Consider the following 17,249-nt stretch of genomic DNA (forward strand, 5'->3'; position numbering starts at 1 on the left):
CTCACAAAAATATGATCACCAGGAGTTACATAAATGTTAGCTAAATCTCCACGTAAACCAGCAGCACATCTTCAGCCTATAATTTTGACAGCCTAGAAGCTAACGTTACCGGTAGGCCTAGCACTACTTCATATTTTATTATCATGAGTGTAATAAACTGTAACTTACTGACAACAAAGGTAGGACCTAATTATAAATCAGACTGCCGAGTAACGTTAACCTAACATTATGATGCCATAACGTAAGTTAGCCTAAACATTAATTTGACAACAGCAAGTAAATTTAGCTAGCCTAGCATTTGAATCAGTTTGTAAATCTGACAGTACGATGTACCTAGACTGTAAACATGACCGAATTTAATGTAGTACACTTTTACAATAAAACATTATCGTTTGATAAATAAATGCTTGCTTACCATTAAGGAGAAGTGAACTTGACAGGGAGCTGAACACCCCGTTGGTCTGACTGAACTGTTGCTGAAAATGAACTGACAGTTCAAATGTCGTCGCGCTGTCAACTATAAATCCACTACTTTTCAATCACCACGTTAAGATTTCCCAGTCAACCACAAATCCATGACTTTTCAATATCTTTTAGTGAACTATGTATCGATGCTCTATCGATTATGGCAACATAAATTATAAACCAATGTTGTTTCGATATCTCTCTTATCGATATTCATGCACTGTCGGGTTTTTGTCAGGATTGTAATGCTGATTCAATGTCTATTTACCATTGAGATTTCAATCTCAACCAAAATGATGATTTGGATGGAAAATCAACATCATATCAATGTCACCTTGCTATCTGGGCGTGTATTACTTCTCTGCTTGAGATGATGGAAATAATGATGACAATATTTCACTCTTCTCACTCACTTTTTTGCATTTGATCAATAGGCCAGCACCTGGGTTCTCTCCTATGCCTTTTTTACAAATGTCTGTTTAATGTTAGATACTTTACAGTAAAAGAAAGATGCATAAACCAAAGCTTGTCAGCTTGGACTATTCTGCTTTCCATGTTGCTGAAAGTGTCCAAAAATATTCTCACATTGTCAATGAAATTTTTTTTAATTTCTCAGAGGATTACATTTGTGTGTCTAAAATACTTCTACATCCCAACCACACTGCCTCTTACAGTGAAGAATGATCCTGATTGACACAGCTCAAACCCCATTCATCAGAGTATGTGCCCCAGAGCCCATCAAGGAGAGCTACTGTAAGTCTGATGTGCAGAAGATGTACTTTCCAGCCACTCTGCTGCTGCCTGGAGAAAAACAATTGTGTTTGTGGGGAGCTTGCTGACCCAGTGCTAACGTGGAAAAGCTGTTTTGGTGCGTCAGGGATACAAGGTCCTTTATCTTCCCCATGGTGGACGGCTGCGGTTGTTTAGTGGGGGATTGAATTGACACAGGGGAGGTCCTACAGCCGAGTTTGGGTGGAGAGCCAGGGAGCGTTGATGAACAGCTACCATCCTTAAATGATAGAGACTTATCAGTTTGAACACTCTTGTAAGTTAACACAGTGGTTGTGCAATGTTTCAATGGCAGTGACCGCTTCAGAGACACAAGGGCTGTCCAGGCAGAGAGGACTCAGTAAGTGCTGAAGAATGAGCATCTTGTGACTTCTGATTCACCTCAATGTGCATGGATGCTGACCGCAGATACTCAACAAGGGTGATAGAGCACCTTCTAGTCATTCTCAGAAGACTACTAAACAAACCAAATAACTAGTGCAACCATAACAAAAGAAAATAGCTGGAAAAAAAAACACCACCAAAGTCAGAGAATTTATTTTCAAGTTTATTGAAAAAATGGTTCTTTGAGAAGAAAAGAAAATGAAAAAAAAAAGTGTGGATATCCACCTTTTGCATTTCATCATTTTAGTGTAAAATATCAAGTCCTATGAAGTTCTCAGCTCTACAGGAAAGCACTGTTTTATTTTTGTTTTGCATTTTTGTTTTTCTTTTGTATTTTTTCAAGCTTACATCCATGCACACATCCATACAGTGTTTTTTTTTTAATCTGCTGCCAGACAGCACTACACTGCCTGATCCCAGCGACACGGAAGCTCACTCTGGAAGTTCACATAGCGCACACACATTAAAAAAGCAAATAGGATGCAAACAGTCACACATACACATACTTGGCCATGTCTCCTTCACTCAACATAGAGGAATGTGCTGCACAAACAGGTGCAATAAAACCAGCCTTGGTCCTCCATGCGGTCATTTCTCTGAGCTACCAGAACAGGGAGCTGATTCTGAAACTACATTTTTATTTGTTTTCTTTGAGTGGATGTCTCACCACAAACGCATTTGCTTTTTCAGTCCCTGGGTTTAACCAATGACCTTGAACTGAAACTTAAAGGTGTGAAAAGGAGGATGCTAGCTTTATATGTTGTGAGGGGGTCACGAGAAACTACAGTACATGGTCAAAAGGAGAACTATATTGTGCCGAGTCTCTTCCACTAAAATGGGTGGGCGTGGGGGTGGATCTCTCTCACTGGTCGACCAGCCAAGCTGGCAGACAGATACTGCAACTCTGCAAGTGCCGTGACAGGCCATTAGGGAACCACTGGGGTTAAATTCACAGCGAGAGACAGCGTAGCCTGGGGCAGGACCATCTTTTAAAAAGAGCGATGCCCCGGCTTACAGGCCCAGTTTCACTAGATCCCACTTCAGGCCCTCAACAGCCCTTAAATCATGATGAACCTTAAGTACTATGAGCAGTGAGGAGAAATGTGGAGGAAGTGTTACAGTACAGTATGAGTAAGGAGTGAAGATGGGTCACATCTGATGTAAACAATGGTGTTAAACAGCAGCATTTTAGGCAATATAGCCTCTAAAAGGGGCATCTCCAAAAATCTCAATTGCTGGCATTATGACAAATACACTCAATACAGGTGTTTTTGGCATGATCTTGAGAAGAAAAAATATACTGTTTCTAAGGCTTTTAGTCGATATCTGGCGCCCCCACCTGGCGGCTCACTGACCTGTGGTCTGTGAGAGTCAAAGTCAGTCAACTCCACACTGCCCCCTTGTGGCTCATATATACTCCAATGTACTTCACAGAGGTAAAAAAAATGAGCACCCTGAAACTCTTAAACCATTTTAACCTGATACTGTCTCTATTGCTTACACAATTGCATTGCAACTGATACCAACAGCACTAACTGTGGATTCCATAATCATCCAAACACATTTAAAAAAAACAGCTCAGACGAATGTGAAGCTAATCATCTCAACGAGATACGGCATACATAGGATCTCTTCCAATTCCGTTAACACACACATGGAAGAACCACTATTTAAATGTTTCAGACTTTCCAAAGATTAAGGTTTCCTTTTTGAGAAAAAGGAAGCAACAGGACAGCAAGCATGCTAATGCAGTTTCAGTAGACAGTTGAGAGAGAAAGACGGAAGGGATGTGATTGCCAACCTTTGACAATATTTAGTGACCCAGAAGTTGTGTCACCTTGTTCCCTCTTCCAAACAAACACAAAACTGGCTTTATTTTTTTTTTGCATAATGTCAGAGAGACCATGTCACTGTTTATTCATGAAACATGGTAAAACATGCTTCGTCTGACATAAGTGACTATTTACAGCATAAAAAAACAAAGTTTTTTTCATCAACATATACAACAGAAACTTGAGGCCCATCTAATGTTACGTACTTGGTTGATACTGGTGGAACTATTCATGACAAGAAAATAAAAACCCTGTTTGCAAAACACAAAGGCAATGCACAGCCAGACAAAATTGGTTGTTGTCAGTCCCAGCCAAGGACCATGTGTCAGAATGCCACTTAGAACTAACTGTTCACCGGTGCCCATGTTTACACTTCACGGCTAGCATTGCTAACTGAAGCAGGTTAGCTTTCCAGAGCAAACACTGATCCTTCATGGCAAAAGGGCTTGGCTCTATCCAGGAACTCACAATCAGAGGGAACAAACCTGGCACTTGTGGACACCTGCATTGGCATGGAAATCCCAGAATGTTTTTTTTTTTTTTGAAAGGGGCAGTGAAAGTCGGGGAGAAGCTCAAGTTGAGTAGTGCTCGTGAGGCGTAGCGCGATGAGATCGAGTCGTCACCTTTGTACTTTTGAGGTTCTGGACCCTAGAGACACTTTCCCCCGGCGGCCGTCGCCGCCCTTACCCGAGTCCCCCCGTGCGGGACTGCTGCCCGCCTGCGGCCTGCCCGAGCGCTGCCGCTGCTTGCCCTTGGCCTCTGACTCAGAGTCGCTCAGTTCCAGGTCTGGGCAGTAGCCGTCGCTCTCCGCCCGCCTCTCCCCTGCTGGCTTGGCCCAGAGCCTCTCTTTCCCCGCGGACGACGACGAGCCCTTGCGGGAGGCCTTGTCCGAGCCCCTTAGGTCCTCGGTGGTCCGCACCAGGCTGACGGTGGCCTCCTTGAAGGACCTGCTGAAGTGCTCCATAGTGGATTTATGGAAGGCCCCCTGCGCACCCCCTTTACCCCCCTTCCCTGCACCCCCCTCGTCCTGAGCGTCCTGCTCACTGGGCGTTTGACAGGACGTGTCCCTCTGGGCCACCGTACTGGGCTTCTCCATGAAGCCGTTGGACTTTGGCGCTGATGCCGCTGACGCTCGGCTCCTCTCCTGGTCCCCCTTCCCCTTCCCCTTTCCGCTGGACAAGTGGCCGTGCAGGGCTGCGTGCAGTGCCAGCGGTTTGCCCGTAGGCTTGACGGGTAGCGTCGGGCCGCTGCTGGAGCCACCGTCCCGATGAGAGTGTGCCGCGGTGGCCATCAGGCCGTTGGCGCGGTCCTCTTTCCGTACCCGGCTGTGGTGGAGCTGGGGCTTCCCCTGGCCAATCCCGCTGCCGCCCCGGTTGTAGACATTGACGCTGTTGTCTGGGCACAGGGGTCCGTTCCCTGATTTGGAACAGCCTTTGCCGTTGCCTAGCGACAGCTTGGGCATCTTGAGCTTCAGTGTGATTCGGGGTGGAGGCCGGAACAGCAAGCTCTCCACTGGAATGGATACTGGAAGGCCTGAGGGCGAAACAAAAATCCCATTCAGTCCAATTACCATGTCAACAGAAACATCCATGCAAAACACCAATGGTGTTACACCCACCTGTGTAAACTCAAAAATTTACCACCATTTTATCTATTTCTAGTTTCGCTTTAATATTTGTGGGCGTTATTAGTACAAGAGCTTGGTATAAAATGAAAGTTATCATCATGATTTACAATTTTACAGGAGGATTTTGTGCCCCATATGACTTGCCCCATAAGGCTTGCTTACAAGTTCACCATCAAACATTTGCCAACAATGACTAACAGGTGTACAGGTGTCAGGAGTGTGTTACCTGCAGACAGCTCCTGGTTGATGAGCTTGACGTGCAGGTTGAAAATCTGCTCCTGGGACTTGCTCTGGGACAACTTTAGCTTCTCCCGCCGACTCACCATGTAGCACAGGTTCCTCACCTGGACAAAGCACACACACAAGCAAATGACACAGGCATCATATTAGGACTCTGCAAATCACACAGGCATCATATTAGGACACTACAAATGAATGAATGTTTTGGGTCAGTTCAAAGAAATTGATTTTTCATTTTTTTTAAATCAATTTAAAGAATTAAATTGATTTACATTCTTTTTAATTCAAAACATTTTGAATTACTTCATTTTTCTAACTTAAACTGAAGTCTCTGAATTTGTTACTATTACTACCGCAGGAGCAGTCTAGGGCTTTGCTAAAGGGGGACTTTAATTTAGTGGTTGTTTTTGACATGTGACACCTCTCGCCTTTCAGCTTGGCCCTGATGTATTTCATTCCGTGTGTAGACCTTATTGTGGGCATTACTCAGAATTATCTGCTCAGTCAACAGTGGTAAAATGCAGTAGTAATTTAGTAGTAAATGATAAAATCTTAAGCTTAACTATGTACTGTAAAATGTTGAGCACTTTGTGCTTTTAGGAGCCTTGTGATCTTTTTCTGCTTACACCTTGCTCATATAAATAGGAGGTGCATTGCAACAGTCTAGATGTTGCCTAGTCGCATCGATTCATAGAGAAACAACTGAATTTGAGCATCTGGAAGTGAAATAAATCATGTCTATGTTGTCTAATGGTGACTAAGGGAACGATTAGAAAGGCCGCGGTTTTTGCAGCGATGTGTGACTTTTTTATGCCGTTTCGTATTGGCAGTACGCTTTTTGCGCACTACTTATGCGCACAGAGCGGCTCACGGTTTTTGCGCCTGCTGCATCTAGCGTTTTTGTGGAGGCGAAGTCCAAGTGGAAAAGCGGCTGCGTCTTTATGAAAACATACTGTAGTTCACCTCGTGTTTTGTAAGCGGCAAAGCGCGTCCTGTCTGATCGCACCCTAAGGCTGCAGTCAGACGCCAGGGCTTTATGCTGTGATGGAAAAAGCGAGCATCACTCACCCTCTCCAAGTCCTGCCTCAGGTGCATGAACATGCGCATGCGCGTGTGGATGCTGTCCTCCTGCGGCTGCAGGAGCTGGTTCTCCTCCTCCTCCTTAGGGGGCAGTAGCGGCTTGTTGAAACTGCTCTTCCGCTTCAGCTTCCAGTACTGGAAGATGAAGTCCAGCAGCGCCGGCGCTAGGCCCAGCTCCTGGGCCAGCTCAACGGGCTGCACCATCGAGTAGAACTCCTCCTCCAGCTCCAGGAGCTTCTGGGCTCGCAGACCCACCTTCTCCGTCTCGGTGGGCGGCTTAGGCCGGGCCGGACACGGGCTAGGGTTCGGACTGGGGCTCAGGCCCGGCTCGCCGTCTTTGGGCTTGCTGTGCTTCAGGCAGTAGGACTTGAACTTGACCTCGTCGCCCTCGTCCAGGATGGTCTTCATCTCCAGGCTGTGCTCGAAGGCGCAGGTCACGTGGAAAGGAATGGTGCAGTTCTTCACTGAGCACTGCAGAAAAGGGGAGAGAGAAGCAGCAAAAAATAGTCAGCTACAGTAGTAGCTCTACCAACACATTTCTCAAAGCAGCACGCTCACCCATCCCTACAAATCAAAAATTCTACATGGAACAATGTGAAAGGGAGAGAGAATCAGCAGTTTATGCTCAGCTATGGTGGTACCACATTAAGGGGTGTCCACTCAGTCACCACACTTCCCAAGACAGCACTGAGTAATAATGCCCCTGAGCACTGAAGCACAAATGTATTGTAGTAAATTTCACTACACACTTTTTCAGATGCTATTTTTTTCCTCATCGCTATCCTCCCTGACCATTTTATAGTCAGCTGGTGGTACCATGTGAATGAGCGTCCACTCCCGCACCACACAAGCTACGCTCTGAATCAAAATCTCCCTTACGAGACAAACGTCACCAAACTCGGCCTCGAGTCCGCGTGAAGGCCAGCCTGAGCGCACTCAACCCTTGTGACAGCGCCCCTTCCCAGCCATGCTCACCTGTATGCAGGCTCCGGTTTTCAGCTTACACAGGCTGCATATAAGGGACCAGCGACTGGGAGGAATGTGAGAGACTTTGGTGATGGGCTCCATCCTTTCCGGACAAGCGATGCTCACCTATGGAGACAAAATGACCAGTTAGTTATACAACGATAGTAAGTCTACACAATAGACACTGACAGACTGAAAGGAGACTGCTTGTCAAATTGAGCCTGGCATCTAACTTTGGGTTCAATCACTTGCATGTGGCTGTGGGCTGCTGTGGGAACGCGCCAGCCGATATAGTAAAAGGAACATGCTAAAACTAGGGCTGTCAAAATAACTGATTCATTTTGATTAATTAATTTGAGGAAAAAATAACTGATTAAAAAAAAATTGCGCAGATTAATCGATTCCGTATGACCTTTGACCCCGAGTTGTTCTAGTCAGTAACCAATAGACTGTAAAATGAAGGAGAGAGAAGAAAATGTGCTGCCTAGATCATTGATTGGAACATTTAATTTTAAAAAACGGCCTGATGGTGTTGATAAAAATAAAGTGTTGTAAAATAAAGTCCTCTGCAATGTCTGCAGCAAGGAATTTGGATATCACCGGAGTTAGTCAACTCTAAGGTCGCACACCAATGCAAAGAAATAGTGTTGACATTGAGGGAAGTGTTAATTTATTTTCATTGTGTCCCCTAGGTTATATCTGTGGCCTGAAATGCCTTGTATGTGAAAAAAAACCTTCTTCCCGAAGCACTTTTGAATTTATTTCCTCAGCATATTAGGTCGTATCATAGATTATTATGGCCATTATTTGAAAAGTGAAAATAATACTTTCACAGCAAAAATTATATATGAGATTAATTTAGATTAATTAATCACAGAGTATGTAATTAATTTGATTACATGTTTTAATCGATTGACAGCCCTAGCTAAAACATGTTCTCCTATTTAATAACTAAACCAGAAGAAGAAATCTCTGGGATCCAGAGCGCACAGCTAAAATGTGTATTAACTGAACCAAAAGATCATACCTCTGGGATCGAGACCGTGCAGCTAACGTGTGTATTAACGGAACCAAAATAAATACCTCTGGGGTCCAGAACGTGCAGTTAATGTGTTTATTAACAGAACCAAAAGAACATACCTCTGGGATCCAGAGCGCGCAGCTAACATGTGCCCACTTGGTTCCTGCTCGCGTGGCCTTCATGGCACCGCCCTTCTTGGGGCACAGTAGGCACTGGGGGTTGATGCCGAGTACGCAGGTCCTACACAGCCAGTTCCCATCAGGGACTTTCACAATCCCGTAGCAGGCCTGTGGGGAGGACAATTGACGTAAGGGACCTGGACAATATTTCCATGACAACCTTCACCAAACTATGACAAAACATGAAGATCAGTATTACCCTGCCTTTTTACCGCCAATCCCAAACTTGAAATGACCATTTTATGATAAAAACACTATTATGATATAATAGTATCATCCATTCCACTCCGTCCTATACTGCGATGCTTTGTCAGCTAAGAGTACACTCTGTGTAATAGCATTAACTAATCACACCCATGGGGATAGACGAACAGAGGAACCCAACAATGAAAGCACAGGGGAAGAGCTAATAATTCCCTTGCCAGCTTCCCACCCTCACAGTGCAGTCCACAATACAAGTGGTGACAGACCTGGTGTACGCAGATGTTGCACTTGTCACAGAACACCATGTCATTCCCCTCCTCGCTGTCGGGGGAGCGACACACGTCGCAGATCACGTCCTCGTCGTACTCGATGCCCAGGCCCTCCTCCGTCTCGATGGCGTAGTTCATGTTCTCGTGGCATTGCCTCTCAAGGGCCTCCATGGTGCGCTCCATTGTCAGCTCATCCACGGGCATCTCCCCTGAAGGACAAGATTACACGCAACAATACAGTCAACACACACACACACACAAAATATAAACACACTCTAACAAACACACAGCCACACGTACAGACAAACACACACACATACAAAATATACACACACACTAACAAACACACAGGCACACATACAGACAAACAAACACACGTGCGCACACACACACACACACACACACACACAAAATACAGTCAACACACACACAAAATACACACACACACACACACACACAGTACAGTCAACACACACACAAAATATACACACACACTAACAAACACACAGCCACACATACAGACAAACAAACACGCGCGCACACCTGCATACACACAAAATAAAGCTATACACAGGGCTACTCAATTCCCCTGAGAATTGCCCCCTGTATGAGGACACATCAATGTAAACAAATATAGACTAGTGCTTAAGATGGCTGTGCCAAACGTTTTAAATGTTCTGCTGTGCACATTTTGTCATGTCTCCACTGACTGAGGTCTGAAGATGTGACAGAAAACTTAAAATTGTCTATTTGTAAAAACTTCTGCAATGTCTTCAAAAAAAAAAAGTAGACACTTCAAGCGAAGTTTTGACTCACACATTAATCAGTGACACTCTAGTTCAGGCTGTTTCTTTATTTACCTGATACTGCCATCGGAAAGAGGACGAGATGGGTCAATTAAGCTAGTAGCAAAATCAGAGGCTGAGCCACTCCCAGTAAAACTGGACCTTGGACCAAGCTCCTGCCCTCACTAGAGCTTGAAATTCTGTTAAGCGCTTTATTGAACCTACTTACATACTGTTCACAATGTTTTAGTGGTCTGGTCTACAACTGTGGCTGTGTTCTTTGAAGTTAATACTTTTAAGTCGAAGTTCACACCTCTGTCATAGGCATACAAGCCTTTTTTTAAGTCTTTCTTTGCAATTTTTTTGTATATTTTTTGGGCTTTTTATGCCTTTTAATCAGACAGGACAGTGGAGAATGACAGGAAGTGAGTGGGAGAGAGCGTGGGGGTGGGATCAGGAAAGGACCACCCAGGTCACCGGCATACGGTGCAGGTGCCCCAGCAAGTCGCGCTATGGCCGGGGCCTTTCTTTGCAAATTCTGGTAAAAATGTTTGAATGGAATCCAGGGAACAAGTATGAGCATCCTTCAGCTGAGCCAACTCCTACCAACTCTAATCTGACTCCTCAGCACAAACTCGCCCATCCCCAGATGGACCTCCCTCAGTGTTGCTCACCCATCAGAGCCAGCTCGGCGTTCAGCTCCCGGAGCCAGTACAGGTCCATGTCGTCCAAGTCGTAGCGGCACATGGCTTCGGCCAGCTCCTTGATGTTCACGTAGCCCGTCTCCGCGGTGTCCTGGCTCCAGCACTGGATGTACTTCCTGGGTCGGGAGTAGAGCAGCTCCTTTGACCTCTCTGCAATAGCCCTGGAGGTGGGGAAAAATGCATGCAAAGGTGATTCAAATAAGAAAGAAACAAAAACAACTACAACTTAAAACATTTGCATGTGTTTGAAATTTGTGACATGCTTGGTATGTTTTATTTTCAGAACAGCCGTTTAGTAGTCAACATGTTGTCAGACATCTGTTAGGCACATTCTAATGATAGCAATGCTCATTAAAATTATTTCCATTTAATAAGCAATTTAACACCTCATAGAGCAGGCAAATGGATTGCAGCTAATTTACAACACTAATGGCCTTCTAGGGAACGAGGAATGTTTTATATTATGGTCATGTCATCAATGAGAGAGAGAAAAGAAAAACAGAGTTGTAGATAGAAACACAAGATAGAGAGAGAGAGAGAGAGAGAGAGGACAGATACAGAGAAGGACAGACAGGCAAAAAAAAAGAGAGAGAGAGAGAGAGACAAGAAAAAGACAGAGAGAAAGAGGGAGAGGTATAATGAGGGAGAGTTGGGGGGGATGATGTTGGGTCTGGACAGAGAGAAAGAGAGACATAGAGAGAGAGAGAGAGAGAGAGAGAGAGAGAGAGAGAGAGAGAGAGAGAGAGAGAGAGAGAGAGAGAGAGAGAGAGAGAGGTAATGTGTTGTGCACACACCTGAGGGAGGGCTGGGGGATGGTGTCGGGGCTGGCGGGCACCTGCACCCCCTTCTCCCATTCCTGCCTCCATGTGTCGGCCAGCAAGTAGTAGTCCTCCGGCGTGACATGGTGCGAGTCCGGCAGCTTCATGGCACTGATCAGGTCTTTTCGGAACACCTGAGGGCACAGCAAGCCATACATTGAAGACAAGAGTCCTCTCTTCTGGTGAATTCATTGATGTTTCAGCACTAAAGTCAGTCAAATTAAAATCCTGTCTTCCATGGTCCCCAGAGAGTTTTTTTGAGCACACACATTTAACCTATAGCTGCAGAACTGTGTGGATTAACTGGCCAAATTCACCAAATATCAGTGTTGGATTAGAATTGCGGCACTTTTAATGCAACTGAAATAAAATCTGAAACAGTACAAACAATTAAATAAAATCACTATTGGTGGTGGTGGTGGGGGGGGGACTTTTTTTTGGTACATTTGGTATGGAGGACGGGCTTACCTCTGCCGGTTTCTTAGGGTTGGAAGCGGGGGTTCCAGGTTTGCTTCCATACTTGTTGGAGGAAAAGGAGGTCGAAGGACCTGCATGTGCAAAATAAAAAAAGTTCAATGTATCTGTTTCCACCTTTACACATTAGGGACCAAGTTGGGCTTTCCAGGCGTCAACTACACATTTGTCAGTAACGCAACAAAACGACACTTTGGACAGATGCTACACAGAGCATGTAAGGCTGTACTCACTCTCATTGTCAGAGCTGTCACTGCTGCTTGAACACCTGAGGCGTTTCATCCTTTTGTATCCTTCAATACAGATTAAAAAAGCAAGATGGTTTATTAACTGAATGGATACTGCGCAGTCCTTTTAATGGCTGCTATAATGTTACAGTGCAAACAAAGGCTAAAAAACACATAAACAAACACACAAGTAAACAGATAGGGTTTGAGGAAGTAGGCACTTCAGTTACACATTGACTCACCATAAATTTGTGGTCTATGCGCATGCTAGTGTGTTCCTCTGATGGGCTGGCTCTGTCCTCCTCTCATCCCTGCACACAGCATGGGGAGACAGTCAGTAAGACAAGGGGAAAGACCATACAGTGTGTGTGTCTGTGTGTGTGTGAGTGTGCATGTGTGAGTGTGTGAGTAAAAAAAGAGAGAGTGCTGGTGTGTGTGAGTGAGTGAGAGAGATTTGACGTGTGTGTGTGTAAGAGAGAGAGAGAGAGAGATTTGACGTGTATGTGTGTGTGTGTGTGTGTGTGTGTGTGTGAGAGAGAGAGAGAGAGAGCTCTAGGATTACATCAACCCTAACCCCGTGTCAATCTGACTCACGGCCAAGTTGGACCTTGCTGGGCTTCAGTCAAGTGCAAAATATATACTCAACTGAGGCTACCCACTGAGAAGGAAATAAACAGAGCTCACAAAGGGCTGTTCTGAATGAGGTTCTGTCCCACTGATACCACTGGAGACTTTTCCTCAAACCAGAGGACTTTTCCACAGGGTATAATTCAAATGAACTACAACTCCCAGCAGCCTCTGGGACTGTAACTGTTTTCATGAGAAGGAAGTGCTTCGTATAGCCCATGTGAGGTGAGAGGTGCAGTAAAAGAGGTGCATGGTATGGCCGCAGAGAGGCTATTAATGCATCAGTCACCGCCTCATACACCAGAACTGCACTCTCGCCTCTGCATTTTCTGAACATACGAATAAGACTCTATTAATATGACATAAGCATTAAGCTGCAAACTTATGAAACCAATTATTTCGACAGCAGAGCAGTGGAAGTCTCTATCCTTTCTCTGTAGAAGAGGTGTGTGAACACCAGCTACAACCACCCGTAAGCCTTTTTTTGGACCATGTTTACCACAACTGAGCCAACAGTCACTACTACTATTAGTGAAGTCAACTCCCTGCTGTTACCTCTTCGCTAAAAATACTAAGGGACAGGAAACGCCATAAGACGACGGAAATGGAATCGGCCTGCAGTGAGAGCGAGAGAGACTGTAACAGTCTCAGGGAGAAAAAGGGACCCATTAGTTAGTAACACTCCACTCACGACCAAGAGCCACACAGGAATGCAGAGAATGTCGGCCACTCATGTCTACGGCAGGACTGCGTCACGCCAGGGAGAGAGACCTAAGGAAACCTTTGAGAGTCAGCGTATGTTAAAGCGCATAGGTAAGCATAACAGGTCTGGCAAAGCCTTCACTGAGCCTGTTACATAACCGTCTACTGCTTCCTCCAAGTGACCTGAACTACTTGACTAGAGACTGGTGTTGACGCTGGAGTTGGTGGTGGTGCTATGGCGTATTGGCGCGAATCAGACAACCGTCCTGCAGGCCAACCACACAGGAAACTGAGTGGTCAGATGTGAAACGCGCTGTGTCTGTGTGAGGCGGCAGGCCTCGGCTCCAATCTCGGCTAGAGGGCTTGCTCAGTTGGGGTCAGAGAGAGAATGTCAGGGTGGCCCCCAAGTTTAGAAGAGCTTTCTGCTCAGTAGTGGTACTGTGATCTCAAGATCAATCTACCACCATCAGCAGCTGGGTCGTGTTTTCACCATAGTTGAGACTGAAAACACAAACACACACACACACACACACACACACACACACACACACACCAAGGGAGTATTCAAAGTAGGTGATATAGTGACAAACCTGGGTATGTTATCTCAGAGTAAGTGGTAGACCTACTAAAAGAAGAGCCCTATGGCTTTGTTTGGCTAGGAAAATTAAGCCATAGCGCTTGCCCAGGAACACTCCCTGGCATCAGTGGGTTTACCAATACATTCTTATAACTATGCTATGAGAGCAGATAATCTAAATTAAATAATGACTAAAAGTAAAGATTTTAAAATCCATTGGAAGTTTAAAGCATTTAAAATGCATTGCACATTTAATAACTCAATTGAGTCTTTCCCAGATACAATTATGGTACATTTAAGAGGGAGAAAAAAGCGTGACTTGAGATGGTCTTTTACTTTTGTTTGTTCAAATCCTCACACATACCGCAGGCCTGGCTGTGTACACTGCTGAGCCCGCGCTGCGTTCAGTGTAGCGGGCGGGCAGCCGGTGGGTCCAGGCCTCGTCTGTGACACAAACAGGACTGCTCGTGACTCCACTCGAGTCCTTTGCAGCCGACATCTGCAGCTGACTGTTCAGCCACTCACACAGACACACGCACGTACACACAACCAACGACACACAGACAGACATGTATGCACTAATACCAATATTACACAACCAAACACTCACACACACACAACCAGACACATACTAGGCCTGATTGTGCACCATGACGACCATCTAGGTTCTAATGGCAAAGTTTTTACGGGCCATCCTCCAGCCAAAGAACAAAAGGCACAGCCTAACACAACAATGGATGGTTAAAATACAGAGAGGGCATCCTTCTGCGTCTGTCTGTCCCTGCTTCCGCTGGGGCGAAACAAAGACCTCTCTATACAGAGATTGGCCACCCAGGTTAGGTGGGCTATTACTGGAACTTGTTTTTGCATGAGGCACACTCCTTCTGCAGTGCAAATGAAAATAAAAAGCTCACACCAACTAGTCCAGAAGAATAAAGAAAACAAATATAATCTTTCCAGCAAATTAATCACCGTTTAGATTTTAGTGTAACTGTTTTGTTTTCCCTTATCCATAAGGATCACTGAGTTGTGCACATGGATGGGGTTTTTCTCAGTTGTAAAAAGCCAGCATGTATATATTTGACTTGTAATGCAACCTGCAGAAAGTTGTTTTATGTTGTTTTAAAAGTTTAACACTAAAGATGGATCATTAGTGTAAATATTTCTAGAAATGATGCATGCATGAATGCATTCATGAGTAAATATTAGAATTTGAAGAGAGAGGGAGGGTCCATGTTCTAAAAAGAAAAATATTCATGTCAGCATGAAACATCTGAGACTTGGCAGCCTTTCAGTGTCCTTCTGGTCTGTTTCCATTGATTAGACCCCACCCCATCCCCCTCCAACCCTGCCAGCGAATAAACACAATACCCAGCCCTGGCCACATCACCATCACCCCCACCACTCCAGCTTAGGGAATGTAGCTTTCCCCAGCACAGGACAGGAGCTCTCCACTTCTGTCCGACTGCCTGTGGCTCTGTATTCCTGCTGGTAGGCTCTGCATGGTTTCATAGGACCTTAGACCGTGTTGAATGAACTGCTGAGGTTACAAAGAGCAGATCAAAGCCACTGGCACAAGAGTTAAAAAGATGTGCTTTGGTATGGATGAGACTTTAAACAAGGTGGTCAGAGAAAAAAAAAAAAAACTTATTTGAAATCTGCCTCATTTAGTCCTGCATACTAAGTAGTCCTATTTGTTTGAGTTTGGAAACACGGCTTGCTCAAGGTGCTTACAGCAAAAAAGAGTAAAGTAAGTGGGACTAGTATTTGCCAGTGTCTGTAATGTGCCCCCGCACTGTCACCACAGAGGTCCACATGGGGGAAAGAGAGAAGTGGACGCTTTTGGGAGACATTCCAAAATTCCTCCTAAACTACTTCCGTTCCATCAACTTCATTACCATAGCACTTCATTGTAACGTTACAGCAAGCGCAAACGACTGACCAATCACTGTCCCTGTCGGTAGATCTTCACAATGTTATTATACTGTAAGTTTTGTCTATTTAACTAACGGACAAGTTACACAGCACAGTGAGTGCTGTAACAGGTTTTAATAGAAAGTTGCACTGTTGACTTGTATTAACATTAGGTACAGTTAAAGTCATTTATAGGGACAAAACATGCATGCCAGTGAGTTGTGTTAACTAAAGAAGAGTTTGTCAGCTACCGTTAACGTTTACTGTTGCGTGATGCCTGCATCTTAGTGGAATTAGGATATTGAGGAGTCGAAAATGTGTAGCCTACTATAGGCTTGGCTACACACCGTGGTATTCTTATGAACAGAGCCAAGGCAGCTTTAAACCACATGTCCACCCAGATAACTAAACAGTTAGCATGCTAACTGTCCAGAAATATAGAGGATAAACTGCAGGTTACGAAAAATCTCTCATTGACACAGTTAACGTTATATCGGTCTCATAGCTGGTGGCATAACCAAGCAATCCATTGACTACACAATTGCAAGTGGCACATGGTCAATACAACGTGTCTGTATATCATGGCACCTCTACAAAGAATAACTTGGCTAGATGCTTAGGCCATTTTCTGGAAATGTCGTTCCCTTAGAAGATTTTCTGACGGCCTTGGCGCCAAACTCGAGCAGTAGATGACGAGGACACAGGCTTCGACTAGCCGAAATCAAACGAGGGCGCCACCACTAACGTTACTCGTGACAAAATTGCACTTCCTAAAAGATACGTTCAGGGCCAAACAACACAGATGTTACAGCAATGAAATCGGCACGATCCAAATCGCTCAAGGAACGTTTCGCTTTGTCCTATTTTTATGATAAATCCCGAAATACCCCTCTATGCGCAAGAGGAAGCAGGCCTAGCTGCATGGATAAACCATCCAGGGCAAGCCATGGCATACTGAGCCCTGAAACACGAGCAGTATTGTTCATGTCACGACCTTACCGTAGATCCAAAATGAGCTGTTGGAGTTGATTACGAGCAGCACTGTCTTTCGGAAAGTTATGGACGAGCTGGGTCGCTGTGTATGAGATAAATAGGAATATTTTTTAGTTGTTCTTTTCCAATTCCACACTGTCAATTTCCCAGAGCTGCAATCTCTTTTCCACCACGGCACAACAGCTCTATTGTACCGCCCGGGCCTCCGGGTCCTAGACTCCGCCTCTTGCAAACCGTTTTCCTAGCTATCCGCATAGCCGCTACGTTCTGTATACGATTTCACTAAGCTGGCATCAAAACGGGGCCTACATTCCCTACATCTCATTCACCTGATCGGGTTGAGGGGTGGAAAGGAAACGTAAACACAGTAGC

At 45.0% G+C, this 17,249-nt stretch overlaps 1 protein-coding gene across 1 annotated transcript; it reads right to left on the bottom strand.

The window, feature by feature from the left end:
* Nucleotides 1-1,783: 1,783 nt before the first annotated feature.
* On the bottom strand, nt 1,784-17,125 carry jade3 (jade family PHD finger 3). The gene is made up of 12 exons (XM_042111791.1): nt 16,884-17,125; nt 12,307-12,375; nt 12,071-12,130; nt 11,832-11,911; nt 11,340-11,497; nt 10,516-10,706; nt 9,054-9,265; nt 8,524-8,691; nt 7,393-7,509; nt 6,406-6,888; nt 5,324-5,441; nt 1,784-5,003 (listed from the first exon to the last, which is right to left on the bottom strand). The coding sequence occupies exons 3-12, from the start codon at nt 12,117-12,119 to the stop codon at nt 4,090-4,092; spliced, it is 2,490 nt and encodes an 829-aa protein (XP_041967725.1). The 5' UTR covers nt 12,120-12,130; nt 12,307-12,375; nt 16,884-17,125; the 3' UTR covers nt 1,784-4,089.
* Between the last annotated feature and the right edge of the window lie 124 nt (nt 17,126-17,249).

Source organism: Alosa sapidissima, chromosome 12 (genome assembly GCF_018492685.1).
Source record: "Alosa sapidissima isolate fAloSap1 chromosome 12, fAloSap1.pri, whole genome shotgun sequence".
NCBI classification, from domain to species: domain Eukaryota; kingdom Metazoa; phylum Chordata; class Actinopteri; order Clupeiformes; family Clupeidae; genus Alosa; species Alosa sapidissima.

Excerpts from the sequence above, each read along its gene's own strand:
- jade3 (XM_042111791.1), bottom strand. The coding sequence starts at position 12,119 with ATGAAACGCCTCAGGTGTTCAAGCAGCAGTGACAGCTCTGACAATGAG. Across the intron at positions 11,912-12,070 it reads TGACAGCTCTGACAATGAGA|GTCCTTCGACCTCCTTTTCC; the intron begins GTGAGTACAGCC and ends TTGCACATGCAG. Across the intron at positions 8,692-9,053 it reads GCAACATCTGCGTACACCAG|GCCTGCTACGGGATTGTGAA; the intron begins GTCTGTCACCAC and ends TCCTCCCCACAG.